Below are 13,185 nucleotides of genomic sequence, written 5' to 3' on the forward strand. Positions count from 1 at the left end.
CTTCTTGACCACCGATAGCTCCCACCCCTCCATCAACCCCTCCAATATTTTACCCTCACTCAGCAACCAACCAAGAGGCATCTCGACGAAATCCCCTCAAACACTTTGCGCAACAGGCCATTGGGAGAAGCCACACACCATCTCGATCTGAATCGAGCTGAGACATTGACGTCGATACGACAAACGAACCAAACGCCGAGTTAAAAAGAGCACAGTCGAACAGTCACAATGGGCGGCCAAGCCAACCTCTATTCATTCCCCGCCGTGGGCGATCTGGCCCCGGTCCTCCGCGCCTACATCATCCAATCCCAGGCAAACGGCATCGCCCGCCACGGCACTTTCAAGGTCGCCGTGTCCGGCGGCTCGCTGCCCAAGACGCTCGCGCAGGCCCTCCTGGCACCCCCCACATCGGAAACCGACGTAGTGCACTGGGGCAACTGGGAGATCTTCTTCGCCGACGAGCGCGCGGTGCCGCTCGACCACGCCGACTCCAACTACGCGCTGCTCAAGGCGGAGCTGCTCGACAAGCTGCCGGCGGACGCGCCCCAGCCCAAGGTGCACCCCATCGACGCGAGCGTGCTCGACGACGCGCAGGAGCTGGCGGACCGCTACGAGCAGGAGCTCGTCGCCAGCTTCGCCAGCCGCGACTCGGTGCGCCTGCCCATCTTCGACCTCCTGCTGCTCGGCTGCGGGCCCGACGGCCACACCTGCTCGCTGTTCCCCGGCCACGAGCTGCTGCGCGAGACCAGCGCCTGGGTCGCCCCCATCGAGGACTCCCCCAAGCCGCCCCCGCGCCGTGTCACCCTCACCCTGCCCGTGGTGACCCACGCTGTTCGCGTCGCGTTTGTTGCTACGGGTGGCGGCAAGAAGGAGGTGATGAAGGAGATCTTTGAGGCGGGCAACGGCCTGCCGTGCGCTCTGGTCAACGAGGGCTGCGGCGACCGGTGCAGCTGGTTCGTGGATGACGCCGCCGTCGAGGGGGTCACCTACCCTAGGAGGCCCTTCAGCCTGTAAAGGGGCTCGGTTGTATGGGGATAGAGGGCTGTGGAGATATTAAGCCGAGTTACGAAAACACTTATGAGGGATAAGAGGTCTGCAGACATTGCAAGGAAAAGAACGAATATTGGGACGGACTAGCTTTCGTTAACATTTGATATCCCGCGGTTCTGTTATTTGCTTCGATATTTGCCACGGGTGGATGGGAGTTGGCCACAGTACCTCCCAAATTGAGCATTAGATTCCGTAAAGAAGCTTGTCGGCATCCGTCTTTCTTTGTGATGTCTATCTAGATTTTCTCTAGTGTTGATCACCAACAGGGGAAGTGACTATGTCTTTTTCAGGAGGAAGAGAACCGGTTGAACGTGCTGAAGAACTATAATCTTTACACGATATATTATCCAGTCTGGGCCTTTCCACCACGGTTCCTCCCGCCACAAAGCATCCTCATGAGTGACCACCTCACCTCAACCATAACAACCTCTCCCCTTCCAGCATCCCGCCCACCTACAACACGCGACCCCCTTGATTCAAACCATCCCCAACTCACCCGAGCCGCTCACACCGCCGGAGACACTCATATAGCAGCAACCAGCAGCCCGATCGCGCTCGCCTGCTTCCCGATGGTCGAGTTCCGGAACGGCCCGACCCAGCTGACGTCGTACAGGTCAGTTGCCTCACCCCTTGCGTGTGTGTAGGCGCTCTGTGCGTTCTGTTGTAGATAGTTGCGGTAGGGGTTGGCTGTGGGGGGGGTTAGTTGCGTTAGGGTCTTGGTTTTCTTCTTCTTGTGGTTTTGGCTGGGCTGGGCTGGGCTGGGGGGTTAAGGAGGGTAGTGTCGTATTCAGTCTTCAGGGGGAGAGCGTGGTGCTCCGATACGTTATCGGGGGGGGGGATGAGAGAGACGGAAATGTGGGATGCAGCGAGGGTTGGGTTGGGTGTCAGAGAAAAGGCACATACCACTGCCATCCGGGATCGCGTTGCTCAGTTCGTCCAGGTTGTAAGCAAACACGCCCTTGAAGACCTGCTGGTCGTGGTTGCAACCGTTCGCCTCGTCGGGCTCGCAGGCCCCTTCGGTCAGGATACCGTCCCGGGTGAGCTGCGGGGTGGTCTGGGACGAGAGGACTGCATCGGCTATCGTACGGGCGTTGGTCAGGTAGGCCTCCGAGGCGGTGGCCTGGTAGAGTTCTGTACGTGGCAAGAGATTAGAGGATCGGGCCGGTTGGTTGTTATGGGGGTTCGTTGGAGGAGGGGATAAAAGGGAGAACGGACCAACAAGGGCGCCGATGATGACACCTTGGTTATAGGTCCATACAGGCAGATTGTTGTTGTAGCAGACGCCGTCGCTGCTTGCGGTCAGGCCGTCGTTAATCAAGCTGTCGTTTTTGATCATGCCCGATCCATGGAACCATGACCAAGCGGTTTCCGCCCGGGCGAGGTAATCTATGCCGTTGGCAATGCGATTATGTAACGACGCCGCGAGCTTAATGTATAGCTCGTTGGCAATGGCGTTTTTGTATGTCTTGGTCGCGATGTCGACAAACATCCCGCCGCCGCAGGGGGACAAGGTCCAACAGTCGTACATATATGCCTCGTCCTCGACCGAGATGTCGAGGTAGGTGTCGTTACCTGTCAGATCGTACATCCGGATCATGGCGAGCGCCCACCACCCCGTATCGTCAGTTGACGGGCCACGAAAGTCGCCACCGGTGTTGGACCACTGAGTTCTTTGCACTTGGATCATATGCTCGACCTGATCTAGGTAATCCCTAGAACCTGTCTTCCGCATGTAATCTATAACGCTGGTCAGGGCAACGCCGCTCAGCCACCAAGGATCGCCAGGCGACCAGATGGCTTCCGTAGTGGAATAGAACTTGTTGTTCAAAGCGTCGATGGCTGCCTTTGCTGCGGCCCTGGCATCGAAATTTTGCCGCGGATGTAGTAGGCCACTTCTAGCGGGAATCTGGCTCGCACCGGAGACATCATCAGTGCTGGACTCGGAAACCGACCCGGCATCCTGGTGGCGGCCTTGGACGGATTGTACAAGGCCCTGAGCCGTCCATACGCAGCTAAACCTCGCGAGGAAAGCGAAAGGCCTCATATCGTCGACTGCTTGTATTATTGAGATGAATAATAGAGGATAGCACCAAAGGCATACATGTTTATTTTATGTTTCTAACGGGCCGTCCCTTCCCCAACTCCATTCCAACGGTCGAGGCCTCGAGGTTCGCCTGTGGGTCGGGCAACAGCCCTAGCGTCATCCCATATCAAGGCGTCTTCTGCGTTGCAAAATCAGGCAATAAAGCATCGTTTACCTTCCACAAGCACATGGGACCAGCCCGGAGGTAACAGCTGATGCCTCGTGACAGTTGGTCTTGTGCACGTAGCGGGCGACACGGAGTACATAGTAGTCCTGAGAGAGGGCCACAGCGACGATAATCGAGGCCCCGATGGCCCTCGAGCAGTTTGCGTACAGTCTTCATCGTGTCCTTGCGCTACTGTGCTTTGTGACAATGCGGGTGAAGTCGTCCGTATATCCAAGGCGCCAAGTACGACCTGCAGTGATCGAGTTTGTGCGCGCTATGGGCGCTTTCCATCGTGCGCCTGGCCCACAAAGCAAACAGGCATGACTCATGATCACAGCAGCATTTGCGTCATGGAGTGTGTGTCGCCCAAGCGCATGGATATCATCGATTCGTCTTCACGGAGCTTCGTGCTCAGAGTCGTGTTCTCGAAACACTGACAAGACTGGGGTGGGAAACGAGAAATGAAGGCGGGCCGTTCGGAAGCGGTCCAGGCTGCGGGTTGATGCAGGTCCCAGAAACATTGGGTTGCATTTGGGTCCGATTCAATCTTCTGTTCTCCTTCTGTGGATCTTGCAAAGAACTGAAAAATGATTTTGACATTGGCGTTCGAGCGGGACTCGGTTTCGAGAGCTTGGAAGGAACTGATGTTGCGGAAAATCGCACGGTCCAAGATCGTTATCGATTGCACTAGTCTGGAGGGCTGAAATTTCTGGACCGATCGATTTGTTCAATCCTCGAAATCTCGAAGGGCAAAGTGAAATTCCCATCTTCCGTGCCGAGTCAACTTTATTCTGATCTTCGGCTGGGCAAGGGCCTCTCGGCCTTCATCTCACTCGAGACTGTATACCAATTAGGCGACGACATAAAATAGTGACATGTTTTGTTTTCGGCCCAGTTCTACGAAGTAAGAGGCTAGAAACCTAGATCGCCAACCCGTGAGCTGTTGCAAGACCCCGGTGAAGATCCTCATGCGATGGCGCCGGAAGGCCGGGCACCGAGGCAGTTCATCAATTGTGGCGCCGCGCATCGATTTGCCGAGTTCGTCACATCCGCTCTTCCCGCTGTCCCGGAACACGGCCAAGCTATATCCATGTATAACTAACTATTTGCTTCTTCAACCCGTGGGTGAGTGAATGGACATGAACGAACAATATAGGTCAACTTATTGGCACTAATGACGGAGACGATATTTCGCCCCCACGGCATGAATTGCGAAAGAAACCCGTTCCTCGACCTCCAATTCAGACCAAGAAACCGCGTCGAGCCGCCCGCGTCCATCCCACTTCTTCAACATCCTGACCAGTCAGCGCAGCCAGACGAGAACCGGCTTGGAGTGAACATCCCGTAACCCCCTGTCATTAAAAAATATGGCCTTGGCTCGGCTCCCTCACCTCTCAGGCTCTCTCACCAGTCACCGTTTCAGCCGGCCATGGACCGGGGCCACCAGGGGCAGGGGCAGGGGGGCAAGACGATCGTCTAATTTGGGCCCGTCGGGGGCTGCCTGTTGCATCACTGCAGAAGATCCGAAAATCTGGTCGGCGTCCTGCCCGGTTGCGTCTCTTTTCTACAGTTGGTTTATGCCCCCTTTATGCCCACGCCTCTCGTACGATTCCTTCTGGCCGGCCCATTGTGTTAGGAATTAGCAAACGACCAAGCAGCACAATCACAGGACGGATCGTATGCCCTGCCGTTGCAGGTGGCAGCGTTTTTATAAGTCAGAGACGTTGTGTGTTGACCCCATCCATGTGCGACACCAAATGCGGGCCTTTGCGACGCGCGTCAGAAAACATCGAACAGGATCACTCCCTACCCCGGGGTCCGCAGCCGGGTCACAGCCATAGAAGCGGTCAGCTATAACGTTTGTTCTTGATTAAGCCGGGGCAACGGAATCAACGGTCGATATGATGGGGGCCTCGACCCTGCAGCCCCCGAAATCCGGGCAGTCTCGTTTCTCGAAAGCTCTTCCGGCTCCTCCTGCTCTACCAACGTTCGAGTTCGAGTCGACACTTGATTTTTCATCACTAGCCCCCGAGAAGCCACTACCTCTTCCACAGCCCAACGCGCCGCTGCCGCCGGTACCGCCAAAGAGAACCGAGGCTGAGCAAGGCAAAGAAACCACCATGGCCACGATAGCCAAGCCACTGAACTCTCCGCTGCCGTCCCTGCCCCCCAAGTTCACCGGCCCACCACCTCGGAGCATCCCAAGGCGGCCCGTTGCAGCTCCTGTTACCGTGACACCAACACTGGCTCCAACCTCTGCCCCAGCGTTGGCGTCTCCGAATCCGCTGCCCTCACCTGGGGGTTCCATCTCGAGTATCCTATCGGCCTACTCCAACCACACGGCTGACTCGCCGCGGTCGTCATCAGCAACCTCACCCAAGGGAGTGCTTAACTCGAAAGGCGCATATTCGGTTGTGTCACCAAACCTGGATACGCAAAGGAGTGGCGCACAGTTCGGGGCCCTGACGCGTGACTTGCCATCGCTACCGTCGGATCAAAATGTGCAAAAGCCAGAGAACAACGGCAATCAAATCCCCAAGGGAGATGAAAAAAAGTTACCGCCGCCGCCGCCTTTGAAAGATGCCCAGCGCAGCAGCCCGCGACCCCGAACGCCCACCAGCTCCCAAACCCAAATCGCCCAACCATCGACGTCGACCAATACCGGATCGCCGTTAGGGAACGGCTCCCCGCAGCAAGAGCAACTCTGGAGGCGGCGATCGCTCAAAGCTGATAAAAGCTTGGCCGTTCCGGATCTCAAACTCGTCTCCAGTCACGGTTCCACTGCCGCGTCAGCCCAAAACACCGAGCAGGGCGGGAGCGATCTGTTTTCACAACCGTTTCCACTTCCTCCCCGGAACAACCCCGAAACGCTGGAGCCCGCCACGACACAGCGAGCTCCACCACGAGGTGCCAACGGGGGTCTGCCTGGACGGGATATCCGACCCGCTCCAAGTCGGGAAACTGCCTCGCAAGAAGCAAGTATGGGGCAAGAGGCGTCGCGGCTCAAGGAGAAGCTGGGTAATGGAAGGCGACAAGGGAGCCGAGAGGAACTGAAATCAAAGACCCAGGAAGCGCAGCCATATCAGGCAGCGCTCAGTCCTGTGACATCCGCAGCCGTCTCCCCAGTCTCGGCAGCTCGCCTGCCCACGCCCGAGTATGGCACCAACGATGTCAAAAGCCCGCTGCCGGACACGGTCGTTTCGCCACTGTCGCCGGCGTCATCTCCCGAGCTCCCCGGCGAGACAAAGCCGATAGCCCGGAAAGCTATCGGGGCCACGGAAGCGCAGCTGCGCCATGCCAAGAGCAGCCAATCTCTGGCACCGGGACCGGTCAATACGGGACTAGCGGTGCGCTCGCCAATGGGTCTCCCAACGTCTCCGCGGCCTGATGTAAAGCAGGCTCCAAGCCAGACCCAGGTTCTCCCCGTTTCCCCGTCGCCAGACCGGAACCAGGGCACAACCCAGCCTCAATATACTGCCTACTCTCCACCGTCTGAGCGGGGCCAGACAAGCCAGAAGCAGTACATCCCGTATTCCCCGCCGGCCGACCGCAACGCTGGTCTAGGGCTAGCCCAGTTTCCCACGCCGCCACCCAAGACCGACGACGATGAGCGCGCCCTGCTCGTTGCCCCACGTCAAGAGGCATCACAAGCCGTTCCCCCCCAGCCCGCAACCCAACAAGCCCGGTATCCCCAGAACCCCAACCGCGATCCCATCCCACGAACCATCTCCGAAACGGGCTCCGTCGAGACCGTAAAACACTCCCATCCCCGGAACCACCAAGAAGACCCCACCCTCCTCCACCAACAGCCCTCCCACCCCAGCCTGACGCTCACCGCCCCGGCCGAGGCCACCACCACCAACCCCGACGACCTCCCCCTTCGCGAACCAGACCCCAACGAGCCGGACACGACCAACAACCCCGGCGCAGCGCTCTTCCCCCGCGGGTGGTACACCCCACTACCACCCGACAGCGTCCCCGAGGCACGGCCGCCGACGGCGCGCCAGCGCGCGTGCATCACGCAGCACCGCTACCTGACGGCCAACCGCCAGCGCGTCAACCCCGTCGCCTGCCGGACGTGCGGATACGTGGATCGCAATGCCGAGTGCTATATCTGTAGTGCCTGCGCGTTGAATGTGTGTTCGGGGTGCGTGGCGGTGTTGAGGCGGGTGAAGGGGGATTTGGAGGCGGTGGTGAAAGAGGTTACGAGGGGGAGGAGGGTGGAGAGGGAGGATGTGGGAGTGGTGGAGGTGGGGGTGTAGAGGAGCGGGCGGCTGGATACCTAGTGAGGGGGAGGGGGGTTATGGGCGCTTTCTGGCGTTTCCTTCTTTTTCTTCTTCTGGGACCGTCTTTCATACATATACGTATATTTGGTTCTTTTACATGGGTTGGTGTTTGAAGAGCGGTAGATCTGCTTGGGGTGGTCCATTTGACGGCTAGAGAAGCCTGGAGCTGATGATGAGTATATTCATATATAAACGAGGTGACATGGGCAAGGAAACACGATGGTCTGAGAGATACCAGTGGGAGAAAACATAGTGTATATGTATGGAGGGTTGCATTTCTTTGGTATATAACGGTCCAACGAGGATAGACAGTAACTAAGGTGCCTACGGGTGTAGGTGTTTTCCTGCGGTCGAGCAGTCGTCCAAAATACAACGCTGTTCTGTCTCTGTGGATGTTATTTACCAATTGTTCGCTCTTTAGTGAATCAAGTGTTGGGACAGCCTGAGGTTTGGTGCAAGTCCCCATTTCTTATTGTTTTATTTCCGGACCTGTGAGACGGGACCTATCGCGATTTGACAGCTCTGGTGCAACCCACTGTTTGCCAGCGTGGCCAGCTGCAAGGGCAGCGTAGCGTGCCAGCGCGCCTACCGCCTTGCCAGGCGCCGTCCAAAGCCAAGAACGCCCCGTTACAGGGGTTCGCTTTAGCGTGTCAGCTTTGCCGACTGCGACTTACCGCAAATCAACCCTGGAACGGCAACGCTTGAATGCAGCCAGCGACTCGACCACTTCCAAAATAAACAAATCTGGCCGATTCATTGTTGAATCCATCATTGTCACGCCATTGAACCCAGCATCAATGGCATCAACGACATCCACCAGCGCATTGTCGCGCGCGCGCTCACTGCGCAAGCCCAGCAGCAGACCAGAAACCACGAGCAGCAGCGGTGAACTGCGCAATGTCTCGCCCAGCAGATTGCCGATTAAGGGACAGCCATCGGGGGCAGCAGTCAATGCAACGACCCGCATAACGAGAAGTGCCACAACCAGCGCTGGCTCCACGAGGAGTAGCCGTCCATTGTCTGGCGTATTTGCTCGTATCGCTTCGACATCCTCGCAGCAGCGCGAGAAGACCAGCAGCCCTGCCCCAGAAGCATCACCCCCGGGCCGTCCTACCCGTACGGCTTCCATTCGCCAGGCGTCCATTTCGAGCAGAGCATCTACGCCGGGGTTGCCAACAACAAGGCCTACCACCTCTTCCGGGGTACCCACTGCTCGCCGGGTTGCTTCGGGTGCCAGCACCGGCCGGGGGCCGGACACCGGGCCCGCATCCCGGCATGCCCGCGCCAAGTCCTCCGTGACGACCCTGTCCAGCAAAACAACCCTCCGGCCGCCGTCACAGACGTCCACTACAAGCTCATCCACCACCGCGCCAGACCGCGCCCGCCCGCCCTTGTCAGGCCACACCCGACGGTCGCCGGGGTCAGCCGCTCCACCCTCGCCAACCACCGGCACCGCTCCCCGGCGACCACTCTCACTTCCAACAGGACCCCCCAAACCCAACTCCTCCCGCGTCCCCAGCACTTCAAAACCAAACGCCACTAGCATCACCAAATCCCACCTCTCCAAACCCCTCCCCCCTCCCCCCTCCACCAGCACCACAAGCCGTTCAGCCAGCACCACCACCCGCTCAGCCAGCACCACAACCCGGCCAACCCGCACAACCACCACCACCACAGTCACCACCACCCCCTCAACCCCCTCCACCCCCGCCCCAGCCCCCAAACCCGCCTTCAACACCCACCAACAACAATACACCCCCCTCAAGCCCCCGGCCCCCAAACCCCTCACCTCCACCATCCTCGCCCCGCCCTCCCCCTCCAAACTGCCCGCCAACATCGCCCTCTCCGCCGAGACCGCCCGCCTGCAGGCCGAGCTGCTGCAGCTGCACCTGCTGCACCGCGACGCCACCGCCACGCGCGCGGAATGGGAGCGCAGTGCGTGGGAGGTGTTGAGGGTGAGGTTTGAGGAGGTGAGGGAGGGGGGGGAGGGGTTGGTGGAGGTGGAGGGGGAGGTGGCGGAGGGGAGGGTTGCGGAGGTGCTGAGGGGGTGGGGGGGACTGGGTGGTGGTGGGAGTGGTGGTGGTGGTGGGGGGATGGGGTTGGAGGAGAAGGTGGTGGTGTTGGATGGGGTGGTTACGGGGTTGTGGGGGATGGGGGAGCCGGCGGGGAGGTATGAGAGGGTGGTGAGGGGGTTTGAGGCGTGGGTTGGGGGGGTGGAGAGGGTTTTGGAAGGGAGGAGGAGGGGGCGGGGCGGGGAGGGGGTGAATGGGGAGAGTGAGAGCAAGGGTGGCGAAGAAGGGGAAGGGATAGACATCTTCATCCCGACGCCCTCGGCGGCCTGGCGCGCGGAGCATGCCGCGCTTGTGCGACGGCTTGACGAGTGGCGGCGGAGTCTGCTGGAGCTGGGCGACGCGCCGCCGCCGCCGCCACGGCCTGCCGGGGAAGAAGGAGGAGAAGGGGAGGAGGAGCCGTCCAGTCTCAGCCGGATGTTGGCTGGGTGTCGCGCGCTGGTGACCGGGATGCTGGCCGAGCTGGAGGTGATGGAGCAGATGGAGCGGGAGGCGGTGGCGGATGAGATGGCGTGGGTGAGGGAGATGAATCGGGGGTCGGGCGGCGTGGAGGAGGGGGCGCCGAGGGCTGGGGCGATGTGGAGGGTTCTGTGAGGGGGTTATGGTCGGGTTAATTATAGTGCATGCGTAGGGTGCTGACGGGGGTGGGAAGATAATTGTATAGATTAGGAGGGGTTGACATCGGTGGGTATGATGATGATGGCGAAGGGTACGACAGTTATATCATGTTTATCATGTTTAGGCACGGGCAGATACCATTGTTTAACACGCAAGATTGTTTCACTTCTACTTGACAAATTTTTACCACCCGCAGAGAAACAAAAACACGCAAAAACACACAAACTTCGCTGAGACTTTGAATTCCAGAGTGAAGAGCAAACTAGAAACACCCAAAGCCCGGTAATGTACATAACCAGATCCATACAATCATACGGCTGAAAGAGCCGGGAAGCCATAGAAAAGCGAATGCGCCCCAAAGTAACCGATCATTGATAACGGGGGCTGTAAAAGCAACGGAAATCATTATACCCTACTCATCCCACCAGCCCAGAACACTACTAGCTAGTCGAATGAGGAAGGCCCCAGCTGCTACATGACAGACTGGAGGATAAGAGGTATTTTGCGAAACAGAAAACAAAACAAAGCGGAATGCGTGGAATTCTTGAGGCACGAGGCCCGAACTCTAACTACATCCCTTGTCAAGACATAAGCGCGCTTCTTGCATAGACTACTGCATGGGGGGCAGCGAGGGATAGCTGACGCGGTCGCGGGTGCGGTCGACGCTGCGGTCGACGAGCATAGGATCGATGCGGCTGTTGTCGACGCGCCCGTCATCGGAGCCCTCCTCGTACTCGCGGCGCTCAAGGCGATTGCGCACGTAGCCGCGGAGGAACTCGACCGCGCGCACGTTGTGCAGCCAATCATCGTACGACTCGTTCTCGCCGGCCTCGGACTCGTCGGAAGGCGAGCTCACGGCGGCGCCGTCGGGGCCCTTGCCAGTGGGGGTGCGGTCGCCGTCGCGGCGGGCGCCAGCAGCGCTCTGGAGCATGCCGCCTGAGAGACGGCGCTCGTTGTGGGCAAAGGTCGAACCCAGACCGGCAGCCGACGGATACGGCAGGTTCGGGCGGCTCGGGAGACTCGGGTACGAGACCGAAGTCGAGCTGTGGCGGGAGGACGGGGACAGGCCGACGGAAGAAGCGGTGGGCGAGTGGCCAGACGTGTACGACATGTTGCTCGACGGCGGGGTAACGGCAGGTGTGCCACCAGCCGAGTGGGTCGGCGCGCTAAGCGGAGACATGACTTGAGCAGCCGTGACAGCGTACCCCTCGACGGCCGGGCGAGTCGCATATGTGGGAGAGTGGCGCATGTCAACGGGCGCGTAGTGCGTGTTGGGCGAGCCAGAGTTGTCGTAGATGGTCGACTGCATCTGTTCCAGCATGTGGTCGATCTGCTGAAGGTCCTCCTTGGTACGGAGGTTGGGCATGGGCGGCAGATAGTAGTGCTGCGCCAGCGGGCCGTTCGAAGCGCCGCCAACACCACCCAGGGTATGGGGAGCCTGCGGCATGTACTCTGTGGCCAGACCACCACCGGCAGGCATGCCGAGGGAGGAGTGAACGGGCATCAGCGAGCGGCCAATCTGCGCATACGAGCGCGGGTCAATCTGCGCGCGCTTCATGTTTCCAAAGAATTCGTTCAAGCTCTCTGCGTCACGCTTCCGCGCGGCCTCGTTAAAGCCGGCGGCCTGGTGGCCGATGTAGTCAGCACGGGAGCCGCCCATGGGGTGCTGGTAGTACATCGGGGTGTGGTACGTCGGCTGGGGCGCCTGCGGCTGCTGGCCGTAGTAACTAGCCTGGCCATTCTGGTGGGGGTGAGCAAAGTGCGCCGGGTTATTGCCGCGCATGTGGCCGTTGTGATCATAGAAGCCGGAAGCAGCTGGAGAAAGGATTAGCCTCGGGATGTCGAGAGGGTAGGCCGAATCAAGAAGAAATACATACGCTTCGTGCCCGGGTGAGGACGGTAGCTGGGGTTCATGGCCCCCGACTGGTCCTGGGGGTTGCGGCCCGGGACAAGAACCGAATCGTCGGCATGGGTCTTGACATGCTTCTTGAGATCCTGGGGACGCTTGAACGACTTCCCACAGAAATCGCACTTATGCGGCTTGAGAGGCACATGAACCCGAATGTGCGAAGTGATGTGGTCGCGCTTGACAGTCGTGGTGCGGCATTGGTTCCACTGGCAAGTCAAGTTCAGGTTGTTGGTGCTCTTGCGACCAACATGCTTCTCGCAAATGTGTTCCTAGAGAGGTGTCAGCGACCCGGTAAATTTAATTGGAATTTTAATTGGCATTTTGTTGTTTTTTCTCGACGGTTTTTCGATGCCTTTCTTTCCACGATTTAGCGACTTACATAGAGGGCCTCGGCAGAGGTAAAGGGCTCCTTGCAGGCGCCCCAGTGGCAGACCAGATTGTCATCTGGGCCTGCGCTGGACGAAGAGCTCGCGGTCGCTCCGGTCGAGGGCGCCGGGGTGTTATCGTTCGACGCGGGATTCGAGGTTCCCGGAGCCGGAGCTGCGGGGGCCGGAGGGGCATTGTTACCCTCTTGGGCCGGAGCCTGAGTGGGTGGTGAAATCGCCGACATGATTCGCGCCGATCGGTGAGTTCTTGGCGAAGTGCTTGGTGCGTGCGTTGGTGTGATGGTGGCGAATTTATTCCGTTCCGAAAGTCACGTGGGGTGGTTAAGAAAAACCCTATGTGGCCCACTTTTTACCAAGAACGCCCAGAGTTGAATGACTGCTTGCAGCAAGGGCGCCAAGGCCAAGAGAGTCGACAGTGCAGCGCTGAACAAGAAAGATGCCAAGGACGTCGAAAGATCAGAACAAAACAAAGTGCAGAAAAATCGTCCCAACTTTGGTGTGTAAACTGGTGTTTTTAGCTCGTTATTCTGGTGATGCAAAGGGGAAGATCGGATCAACATTTCAGTTCAGCAGGACAGCGGGCCGTTCTGTCTTTATTACGCCTTCTCTCTCATGGCA

At 58.9% G+C, this 13,185-nt stretch overlaps 5 protein-coding genes across 5 annotated transcripts; 3 read left to right on the top strand and 2 right to left on the bottom strand.

Moving 5' to 3' along the window:
- Window positions 1-228: 228 nt before the first annotated feature.
- F5144DRAFT_593986 (glucosamine-6-phosphate isomerases/6-phosphogluconolactonase-domain-containing protein) lies at window positions 229-1,014 on the top strand (the record flags this gene model as incomplete). Its single annotated transcript, XM_066790520.1, has 1 exon — window positions 229-1,014. The coding sequence occupies one exon, from the start codon at window positions 229-231 to the stop codon at window positions 1,012-1,014; it is 786 nt and encodes a 261-aa protein (XP_066641239.1).
- Window positions 1,015-1,293: 279 nt separating this feature from the next.
- On the bottom strand, window positions 1,294-3,283 carry F5144DRAFT_286381 (glycoside hydrolase). The gene is made up of 3 exons (XM_066783760.1): window positions 2,266-3,283; window positions 1,954-2,181; window positions 1,294-1,737 (listed from the first exon to the last, which is right to left on the bottom strand). The coding sequence occupies exons 1-3, from the start codon at window positions 3,092-3,094 to the stop codon at window positions 1,574-1,576; spliced, it is 1,221 nt and encodes a 406-aa protein (XP_066641240.1). The 5' UTR covers window positions 3,095-3,283; the 3' UTR covers window positions 1,294-1,573.
- A 2,136-nt stretch (window positions 3,284-5,419) lies between these two features.
- F5144DRAFT_593988 (uncharacterized protein) lies at window positions 5,420-7,561 on the top strand (the record flags this gene model as incomplete). Its single annotated transcript, XM_066790521.1, has 2 exons — window positions 5,420-6,688; window positions 6,797-7,561. 2 exons carry the CDS (start codon window positions 5,420-5,422, stop codon window positions 7,559-7,561), a joined length of 2,034 nt encoding a protein of 677 aa, XP_066641241.1.
- A 629-nt stretch (window positions 7,562-8,190) lies between these two features.
- F5144DRAFT_631109 (uncharacterized protein) lies at window positions 8,191-10,429 on the top strand. The gene is made up of 3 exons (XM_066792448.1): window positions 8,191-8,532; window positions 8,595-9,096; window positions 9,263-10,429. Exons 1-3 carry the CDS (start codon window positions 8,383-8,385, stop codon window positions 10,246-10,248), a joined length of 1,638 nt encoding a protein of 545 aa, XP_066641242.1. The 5' UTR covers window positions 8,191-8,382; the 3' UTR covers window positions 10,249-10,429.
- F5144DRAFT_577083 (uncharacterized protein) lies at window positions 10,430-13,120 on the bottom strand. Its single transcript, XM_066789180.1, has 3 exons — window positions 12,561-13,120; window positions 12,150-12,450; window positions 10,430-12,087 (listed from the first exon to the last, which is right to left on the bottom strand). Exons 1-3 carry the CDS (start codon window positions 12,789-12,791, stop codon window positions 10,883-10,885), a joined length of 1,737 nt encoding a protein of 578 aa, XP_066641243.1. The 5' UTR covers window positions 12,792-13,120; the 3' UTR covers window positions 10,430-10,882.
- Between the last annotated feature and the right edge of the window lie 65 nt (window positions 13,121-13,185).

Source organism: Chaetomium tenue, assembly GCF_020726465.1.
Source record: "Chaetomium tenue strain MPI-SDFR-AT-0079 chromosome Unknown F5144scaffold_5, whole genome shotgun sequence".
Taxonomy (NCBI): Eukaryota; Fungi; Ascomycota; class Sordariomycetes; order Sordariales; family Chaetomiaceae; genus Chaetomium; species Chaetomium tenue.